This window comes from Taurulus bubalis (genome assembly GCF_910589615.1).
Source record: "Taurulus bubalis genome assembly, chromosome: 17".
Taxonomy (NCBI): Eukaryota; Metazoa; Chordata; class Actinopteri; order Perciformes; family Cottidae; genus Taurulus; species Taurulus bubalis.
Genome location: NC_136605.1, coordinates 16,648,781 through 16,673,770, shown reverse-complemented (window position 1 = coordinate 16,673,770; position 24,990 = coordinate 16,648,781). Strand labels below are relative to the sequence as shown.

The window sequence follows — 24,990 nt, the reverse complement described above, 5'->3', positions numbered from 1 at the left end:
CTGTCTTTGCTTTCTCCATCTGCAGTCAAACAGGGTGTGGCAAGAAGGAAACGAATGCAGCCTCCGACTAATGGAAAGCAAGATATTAAGTACAGTCCTTTCATCGGGGCGCCAGTCTGCCAGAAGAGCAGGCATTTGGTGGAGATACCGTTTCTCAAGAAAGAGACGGTATATTCAACACTTTTTTATTGAAGTATTCTGTAATTAAAACATGGTCACGATGTAGAAGAGGAAAATAGAAAAAGTTGTCACTGGAAAAATGTTTGCTGGATATTTACTTAATTTACAGGTGTGTGTAAATCAATATTCTACATATTAGCAAACATAGACGTTCATGATTTGAATTAGTACCAAATATGTAACTTCATAATGCCAAGCAGTCAAAGTTCGGTAGAAAATGCTGGTGAAAGTTTTCAAAAACTCATGTAAACCAGTGCTGCACGTCCTTTAACCAAAATAAAATGTCTCTGATAAAGGAATACTATAAATAGTTTGCAAATGTTAACATATATTAAAGTGGTATAAGCCTGAATTATTTTTGACTGGAGCAGAGGCACAAACAACATGTATATAAATGCTCACAACAAATACATAATCAGTAACAAGAGCTAATTTCCAAACCAACAATCTGCAGTTAGTGTGTTTTTAGAGCGTTCACAGAGGAAACCGCCTCTAAACAGTAAACAGGGCTTTACGGTATCCAGAGCACCCGATCTCGGATGGGTTTCTACGAGTGTACCATGTGCTTATTATTTACATCCGCACCACAAGACGCTTGGCGAAGCTTTCGTTTCATTCGGTCCGGCGTCGGTGTGAGGATGCGGTCCATCCCTACAAGTCCATGTCCTGGTCGCTGACACTCTGGCGAAGGTATTCTTCATAGAGCTTTTTCTAGAGGGACAGAGTAGACGGTTCAACACGATACGGTCTATTATATTGCAGTATTACTTCAGTTACACACAGACAGGCGGCATACCTTCTTGGCCTTGACCACCTCCTGAACGTACTCCAGCTTCTCATGCAGTTGCCTTTTCTGTTTGCCTGAAAGAGTCGGTTGAGTCCTGCATAGGATTGAAGAGAATTTGATGAGATTTGTTATTAACATATAAGCTAACGTTGGGAAAAATGTGATTTATTTTTAATCATTTGTCAAGCGCAAAGCTGCAAATCCAAGGGAATGAAAAACCACATGTGTCTGTTTAACACAGATTATGTTCTTGATTCCACAAGGGAAATAAAAGTGTCACAGCTTGAGTTAAAAAAAAAAAAACAGCAATATATTAAAAGGGAACCATATGTACAAACCTCAGATACTACATACAGTACACATGTAGTTTATGTACAAAACCCGGCTGCATCTAACAAATATTGCCAAAACAGATTTGATCACCATTTGTGTGACTAACTCCAAAAACCTAATGATATTGTGTTGATTATAACACAAAGATAAAAGCAGCAAATAGGAAATATTGCCACGCATTGTTTGACAAATAATTTTAATGATTAATTAATTAACTAACTCCGCCAAGGGGGTTTGGTTTTTGGTTCAGTTTGTTTGTCAGAAAATTACGGATTTCATGAAACGTGGTGGAAGGGTGTCGCTCTAAAGATGAACCCGTTACGTTTTAGAGCCGATCAACGAGGAATCATTCAAGGCATTTGGCCTTGGCGTAGGCCTGGGCTCTCTGAGTCCCCTTCTAGTAATGTATAGTTGTGTCCATGAGATAAAGCAAGAGAAATAAACTGAAATAGAATTAGAAAAATAATCTGAAAATAAAATGTATATATCACGAGGAATGAAAATGGTGACTTTACAGTGAAGCAGCAGATGACGGAGTTGAGATGTTATGGTCTTACTTGAAGGAGAAGCGTGCGATGAAGAGCAGGAGGAAGGAGAGCAGGACCATTCCTCCACAGCCGTACAGCTGCTGCTCCACAGAGAGGGACTCAAACACTTTGACCATCGGAGTCTGTGGATTACAGGAGCGGCTCAAATCAGACTCCACTGCTTTACACGGGAGACTTGGCAACAACCACAGCGTGTGGTGGTTCGACACTCACCAGGTAGAGGGAGAGCGTCTCCGTGCCCTCGCTGCCCAGAGCCACCTCCAGCAGCTCCTTCGACAGAATGCCCAGCACCAGTAAAGCCATCAGAGCCAGCGGGACGGTGAAGCCCAGCAGAGTGAGGAGGCAGCTCTTACAGCGCGCCCGCCGGTTCATAGCACTGGTCTGTCTGTGAGAGCAGAGGGCCGAGCTTAATCTCTGAAGGAATCACGTTAAATGCTGCATACTTACTACTGCCATTTAGAAAAGAATCAAACTATATTGTGGAGCACACAGCACTTCGGTGAGTTACCTGTCGTTACTCAGCGTGTCGGTGATGGCCTCGCTGATGAGCTCGCAGTCCTTCTCCAGGGAGTTGAGCGTGTTCTGGACCGTTTGGTTGATGGTTTTCTCGATGGTGCGACAAACCTCCTCAATCTGGTTTACGCAGCGACTTGGCTGAGAACGGGAGCGAAGACAAGGAATTACAACGGGCACCCGTCAGTAAAATTACATCACGATCTTTAAACTCATTGGAATTATAAGCCAAGTACTGATTTAGGAAGCAGAGACATCAACCTTTAGAGGTTAACAATCACCTAGAGCTCAACAAAAGAGCAACTCTTACCTTATTTGGATTAGGAATGTAGATGGTGGGCATGTCAAAACCACATTTGTTGAGTCCTGGTCGCTTGCAGAGCTCCTGGACAATCTGCATCATTACTCTCTGAGACAGACGGATAAAGACAAAGAAATAAATCAGAGGGAAGTGAATGTGTGTTCTGTGCTCATGCATACTTAAACCTGCACTGGAAAAGACTCTTGACAGCAGCTTTAAACTACCCACACACACATGAAGAGGACATGTTCTATTGTAGGTCATCATTCCTCCTGGAGAGGCCTTACTGGAGATATATCACTGCATTTTTGTAATTCTTATACATGTGGAAACGGTTCATATTAAAACATTCATTCAACTGAATGAACAAAGGAGAATGTGTTCCAAACCACACGCTTATAAATCATGCTGTTGCTGCGCTAACCTGTCTGTCCGACTCCCCGCCGGCCTCGTCCGCCTTGCTCAGGTAAAACCGCAGCCGATCCCCGTGTTTCTCGTTCATGCGCTCCACGATGTTGAGGGAGCGCTTGCACAGAGCCTGACCCATGGGGTCAAAGAAGACCAGAACCAGGTCACAGAGATCGCCTGAGTGCGACAGTGGGAGGGACCAGTTTAACACATTATATATAATTAAAACATTTATATAAAAAAAAAAAAAAAAAAAAAAAAAAAAAAAAAAAAAGGTACAGAACCTTTGAGTCACATTATTTAAACTTTGATATATTTAGTGATTTTTTTACAAAATGTTCTCATTTAGACGCAGAATGTAGTATCATGTCACAGTTTCATGCTGTGACGTTATGATTCCACTCAAGGATGATTACAAAATTGTCAACAGTTTGCTATGAGCCAATCAAAGGAAGCCATTCACCTGGAAAAAGGTCACTAATGCAACACAAACACTGGGGCAGAAAGAACAATGGTCTGGTACTTTTTGAGGCCAGTATTCAGAACACAGTCAACAAATGTCACTCTTCTTTAGTTGTAGAACTTTTTCAATATCATTTAAAAGAAGCCTTAGGTGGGGATTGATAACGACAGTACCACAACGGGCAACTGTTCGTGGCAACTCACCCAGCCACATGATAACTTCATCCACGTCAAAGGGATACTTCATATCACCGTCCACCAAACCTGGTGAATCCACAAAGGTCACCAGGCTGAACCGTTTCTGTCGCGACGTGCAGATCTCGGTGCTCAAGTACTCAGAAACACCTGGAAATCAATTCAAGGACATCGCAGATCAGATCAGCAGTGATCACTTGACAACGAAAGAAAACATGTTATGATTATAGTAGCATTGTAAAATAAGTAGAGTTGGGTACTGAGAACCCGTCCGGTACCTACCGGACCGAAAAGCAACGCAGATTTCGGTGCTTCCTTCCGGTGCCTGAGCCGATTTAAAAACTTTTTTTTTTACACTACTCTGTAAAGTTGCACAGTATATAGATACTAAAAAGGTAGCGCGGTACCCGCACGCTAAAAACGATTATTAAAATAGCGCGGATCAGAGCGCACTCGCTGCTCTGCTCTCTGTCCGCCTGCATGCAGAGCGGGGCTCGAGGGGGCGGGGCTTCCAGCGCTCACACACACAGTGCGCGCACACAGAGATCGCTGGAGACACGAGCACGAGCTTTTGAACGTCCGTCCTCGGCTTGATGGAACAAATCTCTCCAGTTGATATAAATGATGACGTGTAGTCCAGTAAAGCAGCAGTTTTAGGATCCAACAGTGTCTGAGTTCTGTTGCACACGGTCCCATCAGGCCACCTGATTGGACTGGTGTCTGTTCTTTTTTTAAATATATATTTTTATAGTTTGAAGTTAAAAGGTTTGAAGCTGTAGTTTGAAGCGTGTTTTGTATGTACTTATTTATATCTATAGTATACTTTAAACAGTTAATAATATTGTTCAATTTGAAGAAAAAAAATTGCCTTGGCAATAAAAAAGTATCGGTTCAGGCACCGTTTAGGCACCGGTATCGTTTTAAAAGTATCGGTTTAGCACCGGTATCGGAAAAAACCCAAACGATACCCATCCCTAAAAATAAGTTCTTCTATTTTGCTTCAACAAATCTGCAGCTCATTAACTTGAATGCTTTTTGGAGTATCACGTTATAAACTCGTTAGATTAGAATAGGGGAGGATTTGTGATTTGAGCTGAAATCTAACCTTTGAACTCCTGCAGAGGCTTGAAGTGTGGATATAGATGGAGGGTGGCATTTCCCTAAAGAAAAACAGAACCAGATTAGTCGTAGAAGAACTGAAAACACCAGAGAGGAACTAAATCAAGTTAATGTAATAATTTATTATCATGAGTTACATAAAACAGTCAATGTTGCGACATGAGGAACACAATTCAAAAATGCACAATTTGTTTCTTCTACCTGGAACGAATCCTTTCTTACAATAAAAGGCACCTTATTGTTTTTGCACAGTCACACTCACCGTGAGAGATTCTCTCTTGCGTCCACTTGTAATGAAGTTGAAGCCTTGGGTCTCAATAGCCACTCCAGTGCGCTGGATGTGCTCTTCGACATACCTGACCGAAAAAAAGGAAAGGGTCACAAACTATTTAGTGACGCACAGATGGAGGATGAACATATGTTTTATCACCTGTCCAAACTAAATCAATTAAAAAGTATATTTCCTGCGAAATCAATAGACTGATACATACTTTGTGCTGGACTTAATATCTATAAAGTAGGTTGGGACATACTTAAAGAAAACAAATCATATTTACCAGTTGATGAAGGAGCTTTTCCCAGCAGAGTGGTTGCCCATCAGCATCACAGTGATCTTTTTTCTGGGCGGCAGCAACTTCACATTAACAGTTTCGGCAACTGAGATCAACCCTGGACAGAACATGATCAAACATCAAGGATGTGTCTATCAAGGATGTGTCAATCAAGGGCATGTCTATTAAGATGTGTCCATTAAGGATGTGTCAATCAAGGGTGTGTCTATCAAGGATGTGTATATCAAAATGTGTCAATCAAGGGCGTGTCTATTAAGTAGAACAGGAGGTGCTGTGGCACCTGAAGGGCTCAGGTCAGACGAGCCAGACTACCACTACATTTTTTAAATGACTGTAGTCCATTCATTCATTTTCTGATGACCCAGAATCCTTAGCGACGCCTCTGTCTCTCTCGTAAACGGACTCTAAAAATATTACACAAACTTTAGTTATATCACGAGCTAGCATACATTGCATCAACGCTGTGACGTAGCTGATTCATAGGTCAGTCATTGGCAACTGGACATGGCTAATAAAACTAGCATTACCGCTAGCTAGCGCAACGTCAGCCGAATCACAGTCCTACGGCCAGCGAGTTAACGGTTAACGGCCAACTAGCTAGCTGACCGGCGAACCCCAGGGCCGCAAACTTAGCCTTAACTATCGCCTATGAGGGTTGGAGCGGTTTGCAGTGAGTGTTTGAGTCCAGCAGAACATGTCAGCCAACTCACCACTGTCGGGATCCGTGTACAGTTGATGACAATCCCGCAAGATGCGCTCATCGCAGGACACGCCGCCGGTTATCGAGTCCGCGTTTGCAGCACTTCGGCTCTTGATTTTGCCAGACATTGCGAGACGGTGATGATGTCCAACTTCGAGAGAGGTTTATTAAAACTAGGAGGCTATCCGAACTGACGTAGCTATGAACAAAGCCGGTTTGCCCTGTTTGAATCGCCCCGGTCTGCTGAAGCACGGGGCTGAGACGTAGCTACCTCGGCCACGTCGTCAACTAAAGCGGCTTTTTTTTGGTCGCACAGGATTCTGGGTAATGTAGTTCTTCTATTGAATTAACGTCGAGTCATACGTTTAACCAGACTGAAACCCAACAGCAGCCACTCAAGTGGGAGGAGAACAATAATGAGTACAGATTATGAAAACAAAAGGCTCTTCCCTCTCTGTTTGAAGAACACAATGTCTTACTAAAGATAAACATGTCTGAGGCAGGTAAGAAGGGAATTACAATAATAAGGGAAAGAAAAGAAAGGTTTCATTAACAATCCCCCACACAAAGTGGAATATGGGATGAAAGAATGACGCATTTTCAATTCAGTAAAAGACATAAAAATAAAAACCAGTTAGATTAAGTTAGTTATTGTGTACTGATAAAGATCCACGCCCTGTTCAAAAGACATACCTAAATTGACAAGACTGTCTGCTGCAGTAATACAACTTTGTATGCAGTGAATGTATAGGAGGCTGTATACCCAAGAACTACACATTGAAAGGGTTGTTAGGCTTATCACTGGGCCTGGCCTGACAACACCATGCAAATACAGCATTCCATTTAAATGTTCTAAACTTTAAGATACTCTGTTGCACTCCCTTGCCTGTCTAACCGAGTTGTCTTTGGGTCTGAATTCGGCAGGTGAAAAGAGCAGTCCCAGTGATAAGCACACAACTTTACAGTCTAAGACAAACACAATAAAGCACAAATATTCACAATACAATTTATTTTTCCATAGCTTTTATTTTTTCCTTTTCACAATGAGAAAAAGAGACGTCAGACATTGATGTCGTAGATTTCTTGAGATCAAACAAAAAACAAGTGCACTTCATAATGCATAAGGTCTTCTAATGCGACTGTAGACTGAAACACAATGATGGCTGCTGTTACACGTACTGTGAGACAAAAAATACAATACGCCATGTATAGCAAGCACTGTCTAAACATTCATATGTTATGAGGGACTCATAAGAAAAAACACGAGATAGTGCAAGTTTAGTAAGTAGACACCTCTAAACTGTGTATTTTAACATTGCAGCATGAACAGACAATCCATTCAGCAAAGTTTTGCTGAATGGATTGTCTGTTTATGCTGATCAAACTAATCAAAATTCCAATTATTTCACAGATCATCCTGCCATTTATTTATTTAGATTTGTCTTGTACTAACCACCAGCCCTAATCACAATAAGCAGAAACAAATAAAATCAATCAGAACTTTTTGAAATCAAAGGATAGAGGATCATGTGACTGGCAGGTTACAGATGCATCTGGGGATATCTGGATGGGAAGTACTCTCCCTTCCTGCAACATCAAACGCTGCCAGCGCTCTGACTGTAAATGCTTCAGTGGCGATGGTAAGTGGTCTGTGTGTACTGGGAGTCTATAAGAGCTGAGTGTTTATCTGCATAAGTGTGCTCATTTTTAAGATTATGCTTTTAGAAACGGGTTTGAATTAGCAGAACCTTCCCACGCACAGCTGCTGGTATCATACCTTAATGCAACTGAATATCATGTCCTGAAGACAAATGTTCAGGCCTGAGCAGCAAAAAGACTTATAGGATCTGTTGTGGACACAGTTTGAAGCAGTTTTTATTTTAAGTGGTTCTCTTGTTAGCCACATTCATTTCCCTTCCCCTTTTAGTGTCTCGTTAAAGTGCTCACTAGTGTTATAACGGATAGAATTTTCACATCACACCTCGTGACATCTGTAAGTTCAACCAGAAAACAAACATGTCTCATTGCAAAGACTTGGTAGTCTATTGTTGACGGCCTCTTGATGAAAGCAGTGACTCCGTGACTCAGATACGAGCCGTTTCATTCGTAATTCCCCCCAACTGCCTCATCGCAAAGTGCGCCCGGCAGTGAGATGACACCTTCCGATGTGAACATTTTGGGGAAAGGCAGGCTGTCGAGTGTGAAATGGCCTTTGCTTCCACCGTCTGTTACCACTTGACAACATGCTCGTCCTCTAGCTTCGGCCTGTCTGTGCTCCGCTCTGGTGCACTGCTGGGCTGTGTGTGCAGCTCCAGGACATCTTCTTCCTCCATTCACATCCAGAGATCAAAGTCCGGCTTCACCTTTTCATTTGGATCACCCTCCTTATAATATCACACTTAAATTAATGTAGTATGTGTTATGTTCAGCAGCTCATTGTGTTTGTTCTTCAAATATCACGCTGGGTTAATGTGATTCTTGTTAACATTGAATTCATTAGCATAATTAGTGCCAATAGAAATAATGTGGCATGTCACAGTCTCGTGTTAAGCTTCTTCCAAGCGGTGAGTAGATTTTTTTTATTTTTTGTCAATAAAAAAATGTACATCTCATCTCTTTTTTTTTTCTTTACTGTGACAAAAATCCAACAGCAGCTCTGCCATTGACTGAGCCATGTCCTCTGAGCCGACTGCAGCCAGGCTTTCATACATCCTGCTATATTAATCTAAACCTGCTGTGCATTATATAGTGGGCATACATGCGAACCTAATGAGATACATGTTAAGCTTTCACTGACTATGATTATTATGTTTAAACTAGTAAGGTAAGTTTAGGCGTCATGCATCCTAAGCACACAGAGAACAACGAGGCCCTCCATGTTTCCTTCATCGTCGTCGCGTCAGAGTCGGTCCTCCTTGGTTACCAGTGAGCTTTCCTTTCTTTGGCAACCAGCTTCAGGAAATGGCAATGGTTGGCATACAGCGGGAAAGACGAGTCAACATCAACCCACTGGACTTGTCCTGCGTCATCGCCGGCTTGCAGCGGTAGCTCGCTCACGCTGTTGCCTACGGTAACAACAAAAATGTCATCGCCCTACAAAAGACGTGTTTGTTGTCACCAGAGAGAAATTGTCTCAAGAACACGTTTTTATTTTTTATGGTTTGGAAATTGCTGGAGCTGTTGTCGCATTAACTAAATACTGGATTTCTAAAGATTTTTGGGGACAATTAAAAAAATCAAAACACAATCATTGATACCTGATTCGTCGTGGAAGTTGACGGCGACTGTCTCCATCCAAGCATTGTCAGTGTTCCTAGGATCATCCACGTAGCCTTTATAGACCTGAAGAAGAAAAGAACATATTCTAGTTTTCTCATAAATAAATGTGGCAGAAAACTAGTAAGTGGCCGTCAGTCAGTTGCGGACCTCAAACCCTGGCGTTTTGAAGAGTTTGTTGATGCGCTCATTGATTTTTGCCTTCTCTGGTGCCGGGACCGCCAACGAATTCAACGCTTCTTCCGAGAACTCCCGCTGCAGCGTGAGAGAGACCTGCTCCCCTGGATCGACCATCCCCTACAGAACAATCACACCCACACCAATAAGCAAGCAAGTCACAGAAACGTGACATCTTACAAACCCCAAAACCCCTCAAACCCTCACACGTCTTGGCTGTGAATTCATTTGGGTTTGACAGAGAAATGTAGAAGCCACCAACCCCAGGAATGGCCCACTCCCCACAGTCTTTCCTCTTGATGGACACAAACTGCAGGATAGGCAGCTTGGAGATGGCGTGAGATATCTTTGCTTTTTTGGCATCTACTTTCCATCTGCCAGACAGTGACAAAACATACATCTGTCCATTGGGTATTCATGAAAATAAAACTGCAAAGTTCCTTTTGTCAATTGAGCTTCTTTTTAACACGACAGGAAACTGTTCTGTTTCACTGATATCACGTTTAGAAGAAGCTTAAATTGCGCGGTGTTAATGAGAAGTTCCCTGTTTTGAATTCACTTGAGTAATGGACTTTGGTTTGGTGAGCCAGTATCTGGGTAATACAGATGGGTAAAGTAGAGAAAGGGTTACCTGGTGACAATGGGATCTGCTGCGTGATTGGGTCCCCATCGGCCCAGCAAACCTCTGCCAGTCACCCCTGTGCGTCCTTGAGGATTTCTACACCGGTAAAAAGCAAATTTGCAAATGCATTTATAAGCAGTGAAGAAGAAGAAATATGTTGGACAAACACAAAACTCTTAAGTTATTATAGACCTTCCAATTAAAGACTCTCATAGACTTGCTCTTGGCACTCTGGAAACAGGCAATTTTTTCAACTTTGCACCCCCGTAGCGTTCCAAGTGGTGGTGTTGTTGCAAAGGCAACCAGATTGCTTTCTGTTTTCCTCAGAGCTTAGCAATTTAGCAACTAGCAACAACCCAGTTATTTGGTTCTTCCACCGTCCGCCATCACATTGATGCTCTTTGGTGTCTGGGCTACCGAGGAAAACAAACGCGTTATCCTCTTCCGCTTTTGGTTGCGCAATGGGTGAAACACTTCCTTTGTGTCTTAAATCAAGCATGCACTTTTCCAGGGAGATCACCCGGTGGCAGAACTGCATAGTGAAAGTGAGGCTTCTAAGGAACCAATGTAAATAAAGTATATATACTGTATATATAAATATAGTGATGGTGTCATTATTCTACACAGCTATCACATTGTGCATCAACATTTACTTCATGATGAGAAGTTAAAGCAAAATACTTGTCTATTGCCACTTCAAGCAGTCTTTGACATTAGGATGTTAATGAAATGACTCCCTGCTCTGTGCAGCTAAACCTAAACATGAAAGTAACATTTGGTAAATGTTTTCTCAGACATAAGCCACCAGATAAACTGATCCACAAAGTCTCGTTACTGGGACATTCTTTCGGACCCATTTTAACCCGTCAAGGCTTGAAAATCCCTGATTGTAGATGTTAGTTACCTGTTTTTTTGCTAAACTAACCAAACTGATTGAGTGTTAGAACCATTTATCTTAGTGTGTGATAACTTACAGTGGCTTTCCCTTTTCCAATTTGTAGCTGCCGTCAAAGCTCGTCCTGTCCACACCACCATCCACAGTGTTAAACTTCGCAGAGAAAGAGCTGCGAAATAAGAAAAAAGTCCTCGTCATGTATAAACTCCTGCTGATCTTTGAAAACTAAAAGCATGTTTAACAATCAGAATGTCTCACAGCAGAGCAGCGAAGAAAATAAATACATCTACAGTTCATTCAACTTACTTAAGTACTAAAATGTAGAACTCACCCAATATCAGGATCCGCCCATACTGGTTTCTTTTCTACTGAAGGGTCGGTGTGGCTGACAGGAATATACTGCGGCCAGCTCTGACTCCAGCTCATCTTGTCATCAGGCACGAGGAAGCGCTTGATTTTGGACCCTGGATACTGGGGGCATCTGGACTTGACATGAGGCGCTGCTGAGGATGGCATTGTCCAGGCACTGGTCGTGTAGAGGTTAAAGCAACTGCTACTGATGGGTCTGATGGTTTGACTGGTCCTGAAAGAGGGAGATGAGCAGCAGATAGCCGGCCTGCAAGGGAAGAAATATGAGACATAGAAATCCAGTAAGTAAGCCCACATCTGCCTTCCCTGCAGCAGCCCTGGGCCAACACATTCCTCAAGTGATGAGAGCAGACAAGTGTCTTTGGGTACTTAGAAAAGTGCTATATAAGATTGAAGTATTATTATTATTATTATTATTATTATAAATCTTCTGGCATAAACTAGCATTTAAATTCATCAGTGTAATAATATCAATGATGGTTTGGTGAAGCCAAACCATCATTTTTTGACATGTAATTTCGTATCAATACAATATTACATGGAAACATCAAGTTTGACTATATATATTGTACATCAATATAAAATCAGCAAATGGTGTCTACTGTCATATAGATATATAATTACATATCGCCTGGCAGTGTTTAAGGACAGAATCAGCTACTAAAGCACATGACTATGTCTACTTTCGATTACAGCCCAAACCGTCCCATAATGTCAAATAGTCAACGCTTCTAGTTGAACCTTTTAATGGTCGTTATACTGGCCATACCTGACTCCGTGGGTGAAGACTGTATACGGAAGTCCGAGGAGAGTGAGCGCGAGACGAATCCGGCCGATCCAATATCGTCGTAGGACGAAATGTACCATTCCTTGAGAAAACACAAATCAATAGTCCTATATCAAGAGCCACAACAGGCATGCAGCGCCGAGTAACCAGGAAGTGCAGCGCGCGACGCTGTGTCGTCTGCAAAGGGGTGTGGTCACGGCAGTCGCACTCGTTTCCATGGTGATAAGATTATTATAGTATTTATGTCTCTCACAAAGGTATATAAAAAAGTGGAAAAAATACACGTATTGAAACCGATGCCCTATATTTTATATCTAAAACGTATCATAGACTTAAAAAAACACAACTGTGTTGCACCTTTTTGTGCTTATGCTTTATTTCTCATTTAAAGACGAATACATTCCTCTGTAAATGAGTGTACACTATTAACAGTAATTATAAGCATCAGTTGTTTATTAGGTTGAAAGATGAAAATTCAAAGCTGTGACTCACTGTGTCAAGAAAAGCGCGAGGATAAAAAATATGAAAAAATTAAGAACATGTTTATGTCAATCATTTGTAAAAGTTGCTCTACTGACGTATTTAATTAGTTAAACTAACCATATCAAATGTCAACAAATACAATCTAATTTAATTTATTTTTATATTTATAATATATTTTTTAACAATAATTAGTTGTCAATATTAATTGGGACTTGAAATTGTATTAACAGGTTTTCCTCTACATTAATATGAATACATCTCAAATATAAGACTGCAAAATACATACACATTATTATAATATACACACACACACACACACACATATATATATATATATATATATATATATATATATATATATATATATATATATGTATATATATATATATATATATATATATATATATATATATATATATATATATATGTTTTACACATTATTATAATTCACTGTCAAATATAATACAAGCATCCTGTTTTTATGACGTAAATCGCAACATACAGTGAAGTCCTTTTTGTTTGCACAGGCAAACAAACAGGACTAAAACATGACGGGGGTGGATAACAACGCACAAATCGATAAAATGACTATTTGGTCATAAAGTCTGTTTTTCTTGTCACAACAGGCAGCATGCAACATATCTCGGCACGCCCACTCGTAGCTGCTGCTGCGTGTTTATTTTGCAGATTGCGCTTGTTTCATTTCATCTACGCAGCTGCACGGGCGGTGCCTCTAGCCAACGGACGCGACTCCGCCCAGACGAGCCACCCTCATGAACACATCTAACGCACCTGTATTACCGTAGTTTGGCACGCGCATTTACGCTCGGCGCTGAGACCAAATCCGGGCTCGCGCACGAAATCCAGTTACACTCCGGTAGTAGAGAGGGCCCCGGTCGAGTCGCTTTGCGCCGTCAGTCACACAATCCGTTCGCTCGAAGCGCCGTACAGACATTAAAACCGATCTGAGAGCAGCGGCGGTTCCTCGGAGAAACACATTGATAGAGCGGGAGCGGTTTGGAGAGGAAGAATGGCGGATTCATGCCCAGGCAGCACCGCGACGGTCGGGGCCGCAGGCTCCACTAGCGTCGCCGCTGCTGCCGTTGCCGCTGCTGGGGCGGCTGGCACGGTGGCGCAGGATGGAGCGCCCGCAGCTGCGGGACCCAAGGCCGAGTCCGTGAAGGGCCAGATTTTTGACGTGGGCCCCCGCTACACGAACCTGTCTTACATCGGGGAGGGGGCGTACGGAATGGTCTGGTGAGTTGTGCTCGTTTTCTCCGCAGGGCCACCGTAGTGTCCAACGTTAAATAATAATACAAAAGTGCTAGCTAACGTAAGCCGTTTGTTTGCAAATACCGCAAGCCAGCTAATCCTAACTGCCGGAGGCAACACGCGCCGTCATGTGATCGTGAGCGCGGTGTCGACGTGTGTGTTTCAACCTGCTGCCCGACATTCAGACACTGTTGAACCCGAAGACCGCTCGTGTTGTGGTTAGCGGGCTAGCTCGCTAGCTACAGGCGTGGCTATGAGCTTTACAGGAAACAAGATCGGGAGTGATTGCGCAGGACGGAGGTCGCTATCGATGAGAAATCTGTTTGCAGACTGCATTCAAACCGCACATTTGAGTTAGTTATGGCCCCAGTCACCTAACACTTCCGGCACCAGCCTCCAAACTACATGTATCTCTATTTGAATTCTGATTTGTTAAACGTTAAGCCTGCAGAAGAAGAAAAAAAAGCTGCTGCAGAGGATGCAGAGTGTGATTTTTGTCAGTTGTCGCGAGGCCTTTCCTCGCGTGGTCGCTGTGTGTGAGAGATCCACAGCCTTGTGTGGTCATGTTAAGCAACCCTGTTGCACTTGACATGACTGCCAAGTCATCGCAATGGAGGCTGAAGCTGTGAGCGCGATCAGATGTGAAGGTGGATCTTTAGCGTGAATGAACGTCCATCACAACGAGATCACTGTCCGTCTCAAACAGACGTGTGTCAGCACATTGTCAACACCCACTGGATGGTATAGTGAAAGAACAAAACAAATTGTTTCCATCTTAGTCGCCACACGATATCGTTAGCCAGGGTGCACAGATGCTTTGTGTTCGGATGTGCCATAAACGGATTTTTTCACTCGGTGCTCTGTGTTTGTGTCACAGCATTTGAGCAAAGGTTTTACAGGCGTGTGAACTTGCCCAGTTTATGCAGTGTGTTGTGCAATAGGAAAACCCGCCTTCACCAATAGGGAAGATGTGATGTAACTGGTGTTCCTGTTGAAGTGTCTGCGTTAAAAAAAAAATTGTATATATTTTTCTCACAAAGGGACAGAGAATTCAAGGGTCCCAGAAACGCACTATTCCCAGATGCTCTCAGCCTCCATGTCCTCTCCACCTGCATTACACTACCACTGCACCTACACACCTACATTAGCGCTCAACAGATCTCAGCTGAAAGACGAGTCGCACATGCATCTTGCCGGTGGAGAAAGTCTGCTACGCCCTTTTTAGCCCCAAGTGTCTGATAACGTCATTGTGTGTGGATTGAACCAAGTGTAATATGAGACCTGTTTTGTGCTTCTTTCCGCATCCACCCTATCCAGCTCTGCCATGGACAACGTCTCAAGCTCACGCGTAGCCATCAAGAAAATCAGCCCATTTGAGCACCAGACATATTGCCAGCGTACACTGAGGGAAATCAAGATCCTGCTGCGTTTCCACCATGAGAATATCATCGGCATCAACGACATTCTCAGGGCACGGCACATTGACAGCATGAGGGATGTGTATCCTTTCAAGGCTTTACAGCAAGGGTCCTCCTGAATTTGTGTCACTTGTTCTCCGAGCATAGATTGAATCAAACTCTTCTATACACTCAAATGGTATTAATTTAAACATCTGGTCATAATGCATTCAAAAACTGGCTACCAATACGACGTTTGATCGGTAACTTTATTGCAACAGCTTTGCTTTTTCATTTTAACTGTGTGGGAGAATTGACAATTCTGCGGCAGCTACTCCAAACAAAACAATAAGGAGTTATTCATCCAGCTTTCAGTCCGTTTACTTTCTCGCCTTAGTGTCGAGCCTCCAGAGTTCACTGTAACGGGGTAATAAGGAGGAACACTTGGAGGCAATTATGTTTCTTGTCACCGTCATGGCTGGACAAACTACATTTTCAGCTGGGTGTTACTGATAATTATTTTAAATTACAGTTTGTATTTTGAGATTTTCTGGAATGGCATTGTTAACATTAATGGAAATATTTCAACTAATGATTTACAATGCCAAGTGTAAGAAGTACTGTGATCTCTAGGCATACATGATGTTCATCTAACATCTTCAGCTCAATCCTCTCAGACTGAGTGACTGTAGTGATTTTCAGAGCGGTGGGCTGAAGGTTTGGCCAAACAGGCTGCACACTACGGCCATTTCTCTGTGAAAAGCTGCTTGGTCCACTTAAAACAACTTCAAGGAAATGTGTGATGTCCTTGTATTGTTTTTTATCTGTATTTTTATGTTTAGACTCCTTAGTTCCTATACTTTGTTGATTTGTGTTGTTGCTGACTTGGGCAGATGTAACCAAATCCAGGGGACTGCACCGTTTTATTCTGTTTGGAGCTCAGTGGTAGCAGCATTGCACACTAGGGTCTCTTCCATCAACAAGCCTAAGAGTCTATAGCCACGTATTAGCATTTTAGAGAAAGGCTGACATTTATCCGGTATAATGTTTACGTGGTACATCTTAGTTTAGTGTGTTCGTATCCATGTGGCTCTAAACACAAAGTACAGCTGGGGAACAAAATGAATGCGCCTCTATTTGACCAAAATCAAATTTGTCTTCATAAACATATATTGATGAATACTTGAGATGCTTATGTTTCTCCTGGTGTCAGTAAACGCCGTCAGCCCTCTTGGTTGTCCTCCTTGACCCGCGCGTCCTTCCAGCTACATCGTGCAGACACTGATGGAGACGGACCTTTACAAGCTGCTGAAGACCCAGAGGCTGAGCAACGACCACGTCTGCTATTTCCTCTACCAGATCCTGCGAGGCCTCAAGTACATTCACTCGGCCAACGTGTTGCACCGTGACCTCAAGCCCTCCAACTTGCTCATCAACACCACCTGCGACCTCAAGGTCAGAACACACACTCGCACACTGCCCATTTTTTCTGGTAATGAGGCTACTCTATCCTTTTTTGTCATTTGTCCCGCAGTCACTTTTATTTTTTTATTGAGCAAATATAGTTGTATAATCGTGGGAAATCCTGCACTTGTATGTTTTAAATGTAGTTTCGGTGTGAAACATTCCCAGTGATTCAAAGTCAATACGTAGTAACCGTTACACTTATGTTTTGGAAGTTAGTTAAAAAGAGGATTTTTTGTAATCTCACACACAATGTGCATTTAAGTCGACCGCTTATTTATATTTCGCTAAAACAGTTTAACACGAGAAGCTTTATGTTTATTGAACCATTGGTACAAGTTGTAAATTACAGTGCTACATAAGATTGAAAAAGAATTTCAGGAATGTTGGATGTGGGCGATGGCTTGACCTCGGCCCTTTCTGGCTTGTCATGACCCCTCACTGACCAGGGAACGGTTGAATTACAAAATATAAACACTGGATCAAATTTGTTATTTGCAGATATTTTATATCAAACTACTCTCAGTTGAATTGTGACGTCGTCAACATTCAAACCATTTAACTAATAGATTTCACCATGAAACTTCCCCAGTTGATTACTTGCATTAGGACAATTATGTTTTCTATGTCAAGTTTTCTGAAATTGTAAATTTGTATATGCAAATGAGGCATTATCCAATGCTGACCTTTGGTGAATTTAATCTGAGATTCATTTAAATCTTGCTTTTAATTCCGGAGGGCCTGGTTGTCTTTTTCAAAAACTGAACCCAGCTATAATACAGGCATCGATATGAGCCATGAGGGTTTATCTTTGCCGTGTTGAACAGCTTCAGTGAACACTTGTGAACTCTCAGCAGCCGACCGCCAATCCCTGGATTAGTTGATCATGTGGGAGGAGTGAAGAACAAAGGCAGCACACGTTGCAGCTGCTTTCTGACACATTCCCCTCTGTGGAAAAACAAAAAAATCAAAATAAACCTTTATTACAGATTTTACTTTGTACCACTGGTAATGTGCCAATTATGTATTCCCATTTAATATATGTATTGTAACACTTAAAATTGATTTAGAATACTTTATCTACTACTACTAATAATAATAATAATAATAATAATAATAATAATAATAATAATTATGAAGCTGATCAAATCTCTTCCTTCTGTGTGTATTGTGTGCAGTGTTAGTCGACTGGAATACTAACTGGTCCCCGCGTTTCCTGCAATTTGGTATTTTTAATAAACAGAAACATAATTTAGAAAATGAGGTCTTGAGATTTAGAAAGTAGAGCAGGAGGAATAGCATTTGAGAGAAGCATAACACTGGGAACTGGTTTAAGGAAAGTGTACATACAAGGCTGTATCATGCTCAGAGGCTTAAGTCTATGAGTATTGGGGCTACTTGTATGAATATGAAGTTTCTGACCCTTCGTGTCTTCCTCAGATCTGTGACTTCGGCCTGGCACGGATAGCCGACCCTGAGCACGACCACACGGGCTTCTTGACCGAGTACGTGGCTACGCGTTGGTACAGGGCTCCAGAAATCATGCTCAACTCAAAGGTGTGTGTGAGGAACCGATGTGGATTCTGTGTTGGAACGGACAGCGTTTCAGTTAGTTGACTGTTTGCACTGTATGTGTGTTTGTGTCTCAGGGCTACTCCAAGTCCATTGACATCTGGTCAGTGGGCTGCATCCTGGCCGAGATGTTGTCCAACAGGCCCATCTTCCCCGGGAAACACTACCTGGACCAGCTCAACCACATACTGGGTGAGTTTTCACTCATTTCTACAAAATGTGAACACTATGGGAAGCGCCTTGTATTTTTATTTGCAGGACAATCATTCGTGTTTGCATCTACTCAGATTTTCTTTGTTTGCCCAGTTGTGCTGTTTGAATTAGTTGTAATTTTAAAAGCATGTACTTATAACTTTTCAAAATTCTTCACTCGAGTAATTCAACCTTTTGGAAACCAAACTTGACCAGCTTCAAGTAACTAGAGTGAGACGTGGCCGGGAGGAAAATGGGGCGATCAGCAGGCTTATTGTAAAACGTCCCTCGCCCTCCTCTGTGTGCAGGCGTCCTCGGCTCTCCGTCTCAGGACGATCTGAACTGCATCATCAACATGAAGGCGAGGAACTACCTGCAGTCCCTCCCTCATAAACCCAGGATCCCCTGGGAAACCCTGTACAAGGCGGACACAAAGGGTAATGGCAGCGCACCACATTATTCGTTTGTACGCTAGGAATGTGAGGGGAGGAAATATAACGTATGTATTTCCAGGAGCAACATATAAACTAATCAGGGGAAGCAGGTGGAGGCAAAAGCAGCTCTGTGTGGCCCATCGTCAGCTGTGTATCCACACTAACGTACACACTGGTGGCTGGAACAGGTCGAATGCAGCAGCAGGTTTATAAACCTGAAGAGTATTATTATTATTATTATTATTATTATTATTATTATTACAGGCTTTTAATGTGTGATTATCTTTTTGTCGGATGATCTGTACAAAGCTCCTGCATGGGCTTTTTGTTTGTTTGTTTAAGCATGAAGGAGAGAGTAAAGTTTAGAGCTTCAAACAAGAACATAGTGATAATAGTCACATTGCAACATTTTCATGACGACATGAGACAACATGTCATTTCATGACAATTGAAATGACAACACCATATTATGGTTATTTAGCTTTGTGGGACAAGAAAATCCCACTCGGTAGACCTCTAACTTTAATTTGTACATTAAAATGTTGGATTATGTTTTATATTTCCAGCGATTTTAAAAAGCTGAGAGGATCTAGTCATCACTTTTCAAGAAGTGGCACCCTTTTTGTCTCCCATTAAAATGGCTTGTCTGTTCTTTCTACACAACATGAGTAACGAGTTGTGCAGGGGTTGGGTGGAGGAAAAGGAAATATATGAATTGGAAACAAGTTTGTTTGTTTGTTTGCTTTGGTTTTTCACCAATAAAAAAGATTTAAAAATACTAGTAGGTAAATATAAAACAAGGAAATAATTAGAAAGCCATTTTAATCTATACCTCTGTACTAACTGAAGCTCTTGGTGAATCTGACAGCTCTGGACCTGCTGGGTCGCATGTTGACCTTTAACCCCGTGAAGCGCATCAGCGTTGAGGAGGCCCTGGCTCATCCTTACCTGGAGCAGTACTACGACCCGTCAGATGAGGTACGCAGGGATGGAGCCCCTTATTTCATGCCGATTTATCAATTATTACACTATTGCTGCAGCAAAAGGCAATCGGTGAAAATAACTTGCATGTTGTAAGAGGTGAAAAGCTGTGAATCTGAACGGTGCCTTTTCATTCTGTCAATATGATTTATTCTTTCTGTCTACAGAGGAAAAACATACTTCATAATATTATATTCCATTTCTCCCAATAGATCCACCTAAATGCCACACACTTCCTTTTATTTATGAGATTTGCACAAATGTTGGAGGCAGAAGGGCCTTTTTTCATTCAAACATGTTTGTCATTGTTTTCAATCATGAGCCGAGATTTAATTGTGAGCCTTTTCCTGCGTTGTGCCGGGAAGCCTCTTGGCTCTGTTCGGAATGCAATTAGCCTCCAGTTTTCTCCAGGGTTCAGCTGGAGGGAGGGTAAAGAACGTAATCACATCTCGGTTTACATCAGCGTGGACTGAATCCTACTGCTGCACTGTAGAAATCCAAATGGTGGATTTCTTTACCAGTTTGTCCATTTTTTTTTTTTTTTTTTAAACGTGTCCTTTCACGTTTTTATTATTGTCCTGATCACATTTCAAACATTTGACTTCACTGTTCGGGCTGCAGAAAGTCTCTCCAGCTTTCCCCACTTTGCAGCATTAGTCTTAAAGCCTATTTTTTTATATATATAAATTGAATCTATGTTGAAGTGTATGCAGCATGTTGTGACAATGCTCTTCTCAATTTTACCACCAAGACTAGATCTGAATGAAATGGCTCTGCAGCTTTAGTGGAAGGTGTGTTTTAATGTGTGTGTTTGTGTGTAGCCGGTAGCAGAGGAGCCCTTCACTTTCTCCATGGAACTGGACGACCTTCCCAAAGAGAAGCTGAAGGAACTGATCTACGAGGAAACCGCTCGTTTCCAGGAAACCTACCAGGGCTCCTGAGACCATCAGGTACGTGAACAAGGATGCTTACAGGTTGCATATATTTTAGAAGGTTTTACTCTGAAGTGGTTCACCTGATGATGCAGCTACAGATCAAGCTAGTTTTCTGGGTTTAAAGTCTTAAGGTTTAAGTAAACGGAAACACACACACAAAGAGATGGTTGAGAATCAGCAATGTGTTCTGTTGAAGAGAACAGTAACACCATGTCCGACTCTGTTTCCTCTCAAACAGTAAGGGCTCTGAAGAGACTTTGTTGTGATTGGAGACCACTAGATGTCAGTGGAGCAAATGCCATTAATGCATTCATTCGAACTGTTCACTCTCATTTAGTTAAAAGACGATAGTAAATATACATATGTGGCTCCGAGAGTCGAGAGAAACGTGGAACTACCGAGACAAATGCTCAACGACGTCATACAGTCCTGTAAGCCGTTTTATGTCCTGCTGCTCATATTTAACATCTATGGTTTATATGAAGGGACGGAATTGGTCTGAAAATGGACTCTGGAAATGTAAAACATGTCCAGGAGCAGCTACATATGATTATAAATGACTCTTATTGTCTTTTCATTTAGTGTTTGTCAGCAGGACGTCAGAGGACGGTAAATGCGTTTCCATTTAATTAAAATGATATTTTTCCCCCACTCTATTATGAAACGTTTTATTTCGCAGTATCGTCTTAAAACCCTCAACATTTTCAACAAATGTCAGCTGTGATAACATTGTCATGGTACAATGAAACAGTGCAGGAAGACAAAACCCAAGGAGGCAGACTGTCGGACCTCGCTGTAGTGGAATCATAGGTTTCACGACCGCTTTTATCTGCAGGGACCACCAACATCGACACACAATGACATTTCTTTACCGTAACTTTAACTGTCTACAGTTCAAGGCGATTAGATTTAGCAAAGACACTTCTTGGTCTGAACTCCTTTGGCTGTAGTATTCTGCAGGTCATCATTGTGACTGTATCTCTGAGCTAATGGGGAGTCTGATCCTGTCAGAAGTAATGGGATCTTTGAATGAGGCTTAATATTTATTCTAGGTGGGACCTAAGTGAATTTCTTTTTCTTATCTTTTTTTAGCTCTAAAGAGTGACAAAGCCACAGAGGCTTTGAACAAGAAGACCCCAAACGACATGCTAAAACAAAAAGAAAAAACGCATCTTCAAGAAACCAAGAGAAAACAAGAAATGAACATTTAACTGCTTATCTTTCCATTTTCTACTGCAAGAGAGCTAAGTTTAACTTTGATTTCTGTGGTTGGGTGGGGTGGTAGGGTCTGTTGTACTCATACTGTTTCAGTTTTGTCCATGTTGGACTCTCCCTCCTCTCACCTCACATTTGTTTTCCTGTTAAAAGTCTTGCCTCATCCTGTCCCATCTCCAGTAACTCTCTGTTCCCCTCCTGTCCGGACCTTTCTCTCCTGCACCTGTTGCTGATCTGTCAGTCTGAGCTCTCTGTCGCTGCCTCTCATATAAACTACTGTATTAACCAACACCATAACTCTCTCTTGTCTTGCTCCATGTAAATTACAACCTGGAAAAAACCGAGGGCTAAAAGAACTGGGATGCTAATCGGGTGTATGTATATACAAATATATATAAAAGCTTTTTTTTTGTTTTCTTTAAAGTGTGCTCGTCGCAGTTTTTGTTTGTACACTGTTGTTCAAGTGTTTTCGGATCAGTTCAGAGTCGTATCTATGTTTTGGGGTTTATATTTGCAAGTAATTTTTTTTTTTTTAACACTTGATTTTGAGACAAATATTCAATGTTTTTACTGGCATGTTGGCAGGTTTCTAGATTTCTTTGTCGTCGCTCTTTTTTTTTTTTCTTCTTTTCTTCTAAAAACAAACTGTGTATGATCATATGAATGCATGCATTCCTGAAATCAACCAAAGTGGCATAAAGATGCAGGAAACTTGGCTGGGGAGCAACGAGGGAATAATCTATCTGTCGTTTTGAATCGTACCGTAGACGCATCTCTTGACCGTGAACCTTTTTTAAGGGCAGACAAACCGAACGCCCCCTTCATGTGTGGAAAGACGGTTATATTCAGGAGGAGCTACACGATTGGACCAAAATAGAAATGAAAAGGCATTACCTATAGTCTCTATAATTGTACGTTCATTTAGAGAAGTGACGCATGCGCCCCATTTTCCAGAACATTGTTTGTTTTTATAGTGGATGCTGATGTGAGACGCTGGTTCAACGTTACTGTATCGTCCATATTTCATAAAATACTACAAACATCAAATAGCTGATCCAGTGTAAGTGTTCGCTTCCCAAACTAAATTCCATTTCTGGTACAAATGCATCGCATGGTGAATTACTTACTTCAGCATCACCGAAGCCCTCGTTTCTCAGCTCCTCTTGATCCTAAACGTCCCCTAACCCTTCGTGTGCAGAGCCACGAACACACTATATACGTTCTTCTGGAAGATGGGGCCAGGTTGACGTCGGCGTTTTCCATCCACACCGCGCTGTTTTTTTGTACCGCGTTTCTACCGGCTACCGTTTGATTCAGAATGACTGTACCGAGTCAAACGTGTGCACAGGCTGGGGCCCGACTGACAGCGAAGGCCCGGATCTAATCCCATTCATGTATTCAGAGTGGCCATACTTAAATGCGGTCTCGAGAAGTGCACTTTCCCAACGAGCATTTTCTGATCATGATCTTTCTAGCTCATTGACGCAAGTGTTTGAATGTAAACGGCCCAAGTTACTGGAGTCTGTCGCTGCAGCCTAGTGTTCGCCATTTTTATACAAGAGCAGCTCCTCTTCTTCGACTACGAAGAATAAAATAAAAAAAGGGTCATACGGGATGGAAAGATTCACATTTCAACAACTTGCATCTTTAAGACTGTTGTTTATCAGAGAATTCAGAAAAGCTGTTTCCCAGTTGTAACTATGACTTTGACATTGATGATAGCGTCATTTAAAAAAAAAATCCCTTAATAGTCAAACCCAGGAATGTCGGAGTGCTGTACAGTTGTTCCTGCTCGGTGCATCTCCACCTCCTGTTCGTGCGGTTTATAAACCCTCTCCTGCTCCCTCTTCCCCTCTTCCCCTCCGCCTGTGTGTGTCCTTTGCTACCCGTGAGCATACTGGATGTTTATTCTTCAATGTGGGTGATTTTTTTTTTAATGCTACACGTTTCTTTGTGTGCATGTGTATCATGTCTGTGTCCATATGTTCCCGTCAGTGGCTGCTCCCTCCTCTCTGTTGTGGATGTGACTGCTAACGGCTGCTCGGCGGAGCGCCAACCCACGGGTCCAGCTCCGTCACCAGCTCAGTCTGCACTAATTTCTGCCTGTTGCACTGGGACCAGTAGAGAAGCCCCCTTAAAATGGACCAACACATGCACTGGATCCTCGCTCTCTTTCTCTCTCCCAGGGCAGGCCTGTGATGCTAATAGACTCCAGACCTGGAGCGCTCACCGGCTTCGCCCTCTTGCAGCAAAAATCATTAATTTGTTTTTACGGGCTCGCGTCATGGGCTGTTTTCCTCAGAAGCCATAGCCAGCACTCTGGGATCGGTGTGAGGCTTTCTGGTGCATGTGGTGATGCGCATACTTGTGTTCAACCTCCCGACTCTCGCCACGCTTTACTCAAAGGGCTGCCCCCCACCCCTCCTCCTCCTCGTCCTCCCCCTATCACTGACTTTGCTCCCACTTTTCTCCTCATTGCCCCTGACTCTCCTGGATCACAGATCATGGACGGTCACACATGCAGGAAACTCGCATAACTCAATCAGCACGTCTGCACTTTGTCTTTCCAGCCACGCTCTCTCTCCTGTGTGTGTGTGTGTGTGTGTGTGTGTGTGTGTGTGTGCGCTCACTGATTGTCTGCAGTAATATATGTACAAGTGTTTGTGTGTATCTGCTCATCGGTAACATAAAGCCAAGACCTTTTTCTTCCTCTCTCCTGTGTGTGTTTGTGTTTCGGGCCCTCTCCCTGCAGCTACCTGTGCTTTTCACATTTTCCTTTTCAACCGACACAAAAACAGTCG

General features: G+C 42.3%; 3 protein-coding genes across 3 annotated transcripts; 1 reads left to right on the top strand and 2 right to left on the bottom strand.

The window, feature by feature from the left end:
- Positions 1-189: 189 nt before the first annotated feature.
- Positions 190-6,246, bottom strand: LOC306749968 (uncharacterized protein; the record flags this gene model as incomplete). The annotated part of the gene is made up of 12 exons (XM_079233336.1): positions 190-891; positions 977-1,061; positions 1,858-1,970; positions 2,062-2,233; positions 2,357-2,502; positions 2,672-2,770; positions 3,087-3,247; positions 3,737-3,877; positions 4,833-4,887; positions 5,109-5,202; positions 5,404-5,515; positions 6,129-6,246. 12 exons carry the CDS (start codon positions 6,244-6,246, stop codon positions 832-834), a joined length of 1,356 nt encoding a protein of 451 aa, XP_079089462.1. The 3' UTR covers positions 190-831.
- Positions 6,247-8,659: 2,413 nt separating this feature from the next.
- On the bottom strand, positions 8,660-12,368 carry nudt9 (nudix (nucleoside diphosphate linked moiety X)-type motif 9). The gene is made up of 8 exons (XM_079232722.1): positions 12,227-12,368; positions 11,420-11,704; positions 11,168-11,257; positions 10,203-10,289; positions 9,834-9,945; positions 9,545-9,691; positions 9,376-9,460; positions 8,660-9,183 (listed from the first exon to the last, which is right to left on the bottom strand). The coding sequence occupies exons 1-8, from the start codon at positions 12,322-12,324 to the stop codon at positions 9,038-9,040; spliced, it is 1,050 nt and encodes a 349-aa protein (XP_079088848.1). The 5' UTR covers positions 12,325-12,368; the 3' UTR covers positions 8,660-9,037.
- A 1,389-nt stretch (positions 12,369-13,757) lies between these two features.
- On the top strand, positions 13,758-22,737 carry mapk3 (mitogen-activated protein kinase 3; the record flags this gene model as incomplete). The annotated part of the gene is made up of 9 exons (XM_079233233.1): positions 13,758-13,984; positions 15,317-15,499; positions 16,662-16,851; positions 18,301-18,417; positions 18,510-18,624; positions 18,933-19,061; positions 19,927-20,036; positions 20,861-20,989; positions 22,067-22,737. The coding sequence occupies 8 exons, from the start codon at positions 13,758-13,760 to the stop codon at positions 20,978-20,980; spliced, it is 1,191 nt and encodes a 396-aa protein (XP_079089359.1). The 3' UTR covers positions 20,981-20,989; positions 22,067-22,737.
- Between the last annotated feature and the right edge of the window lie 2,253 nt (positions 22,738-24,990).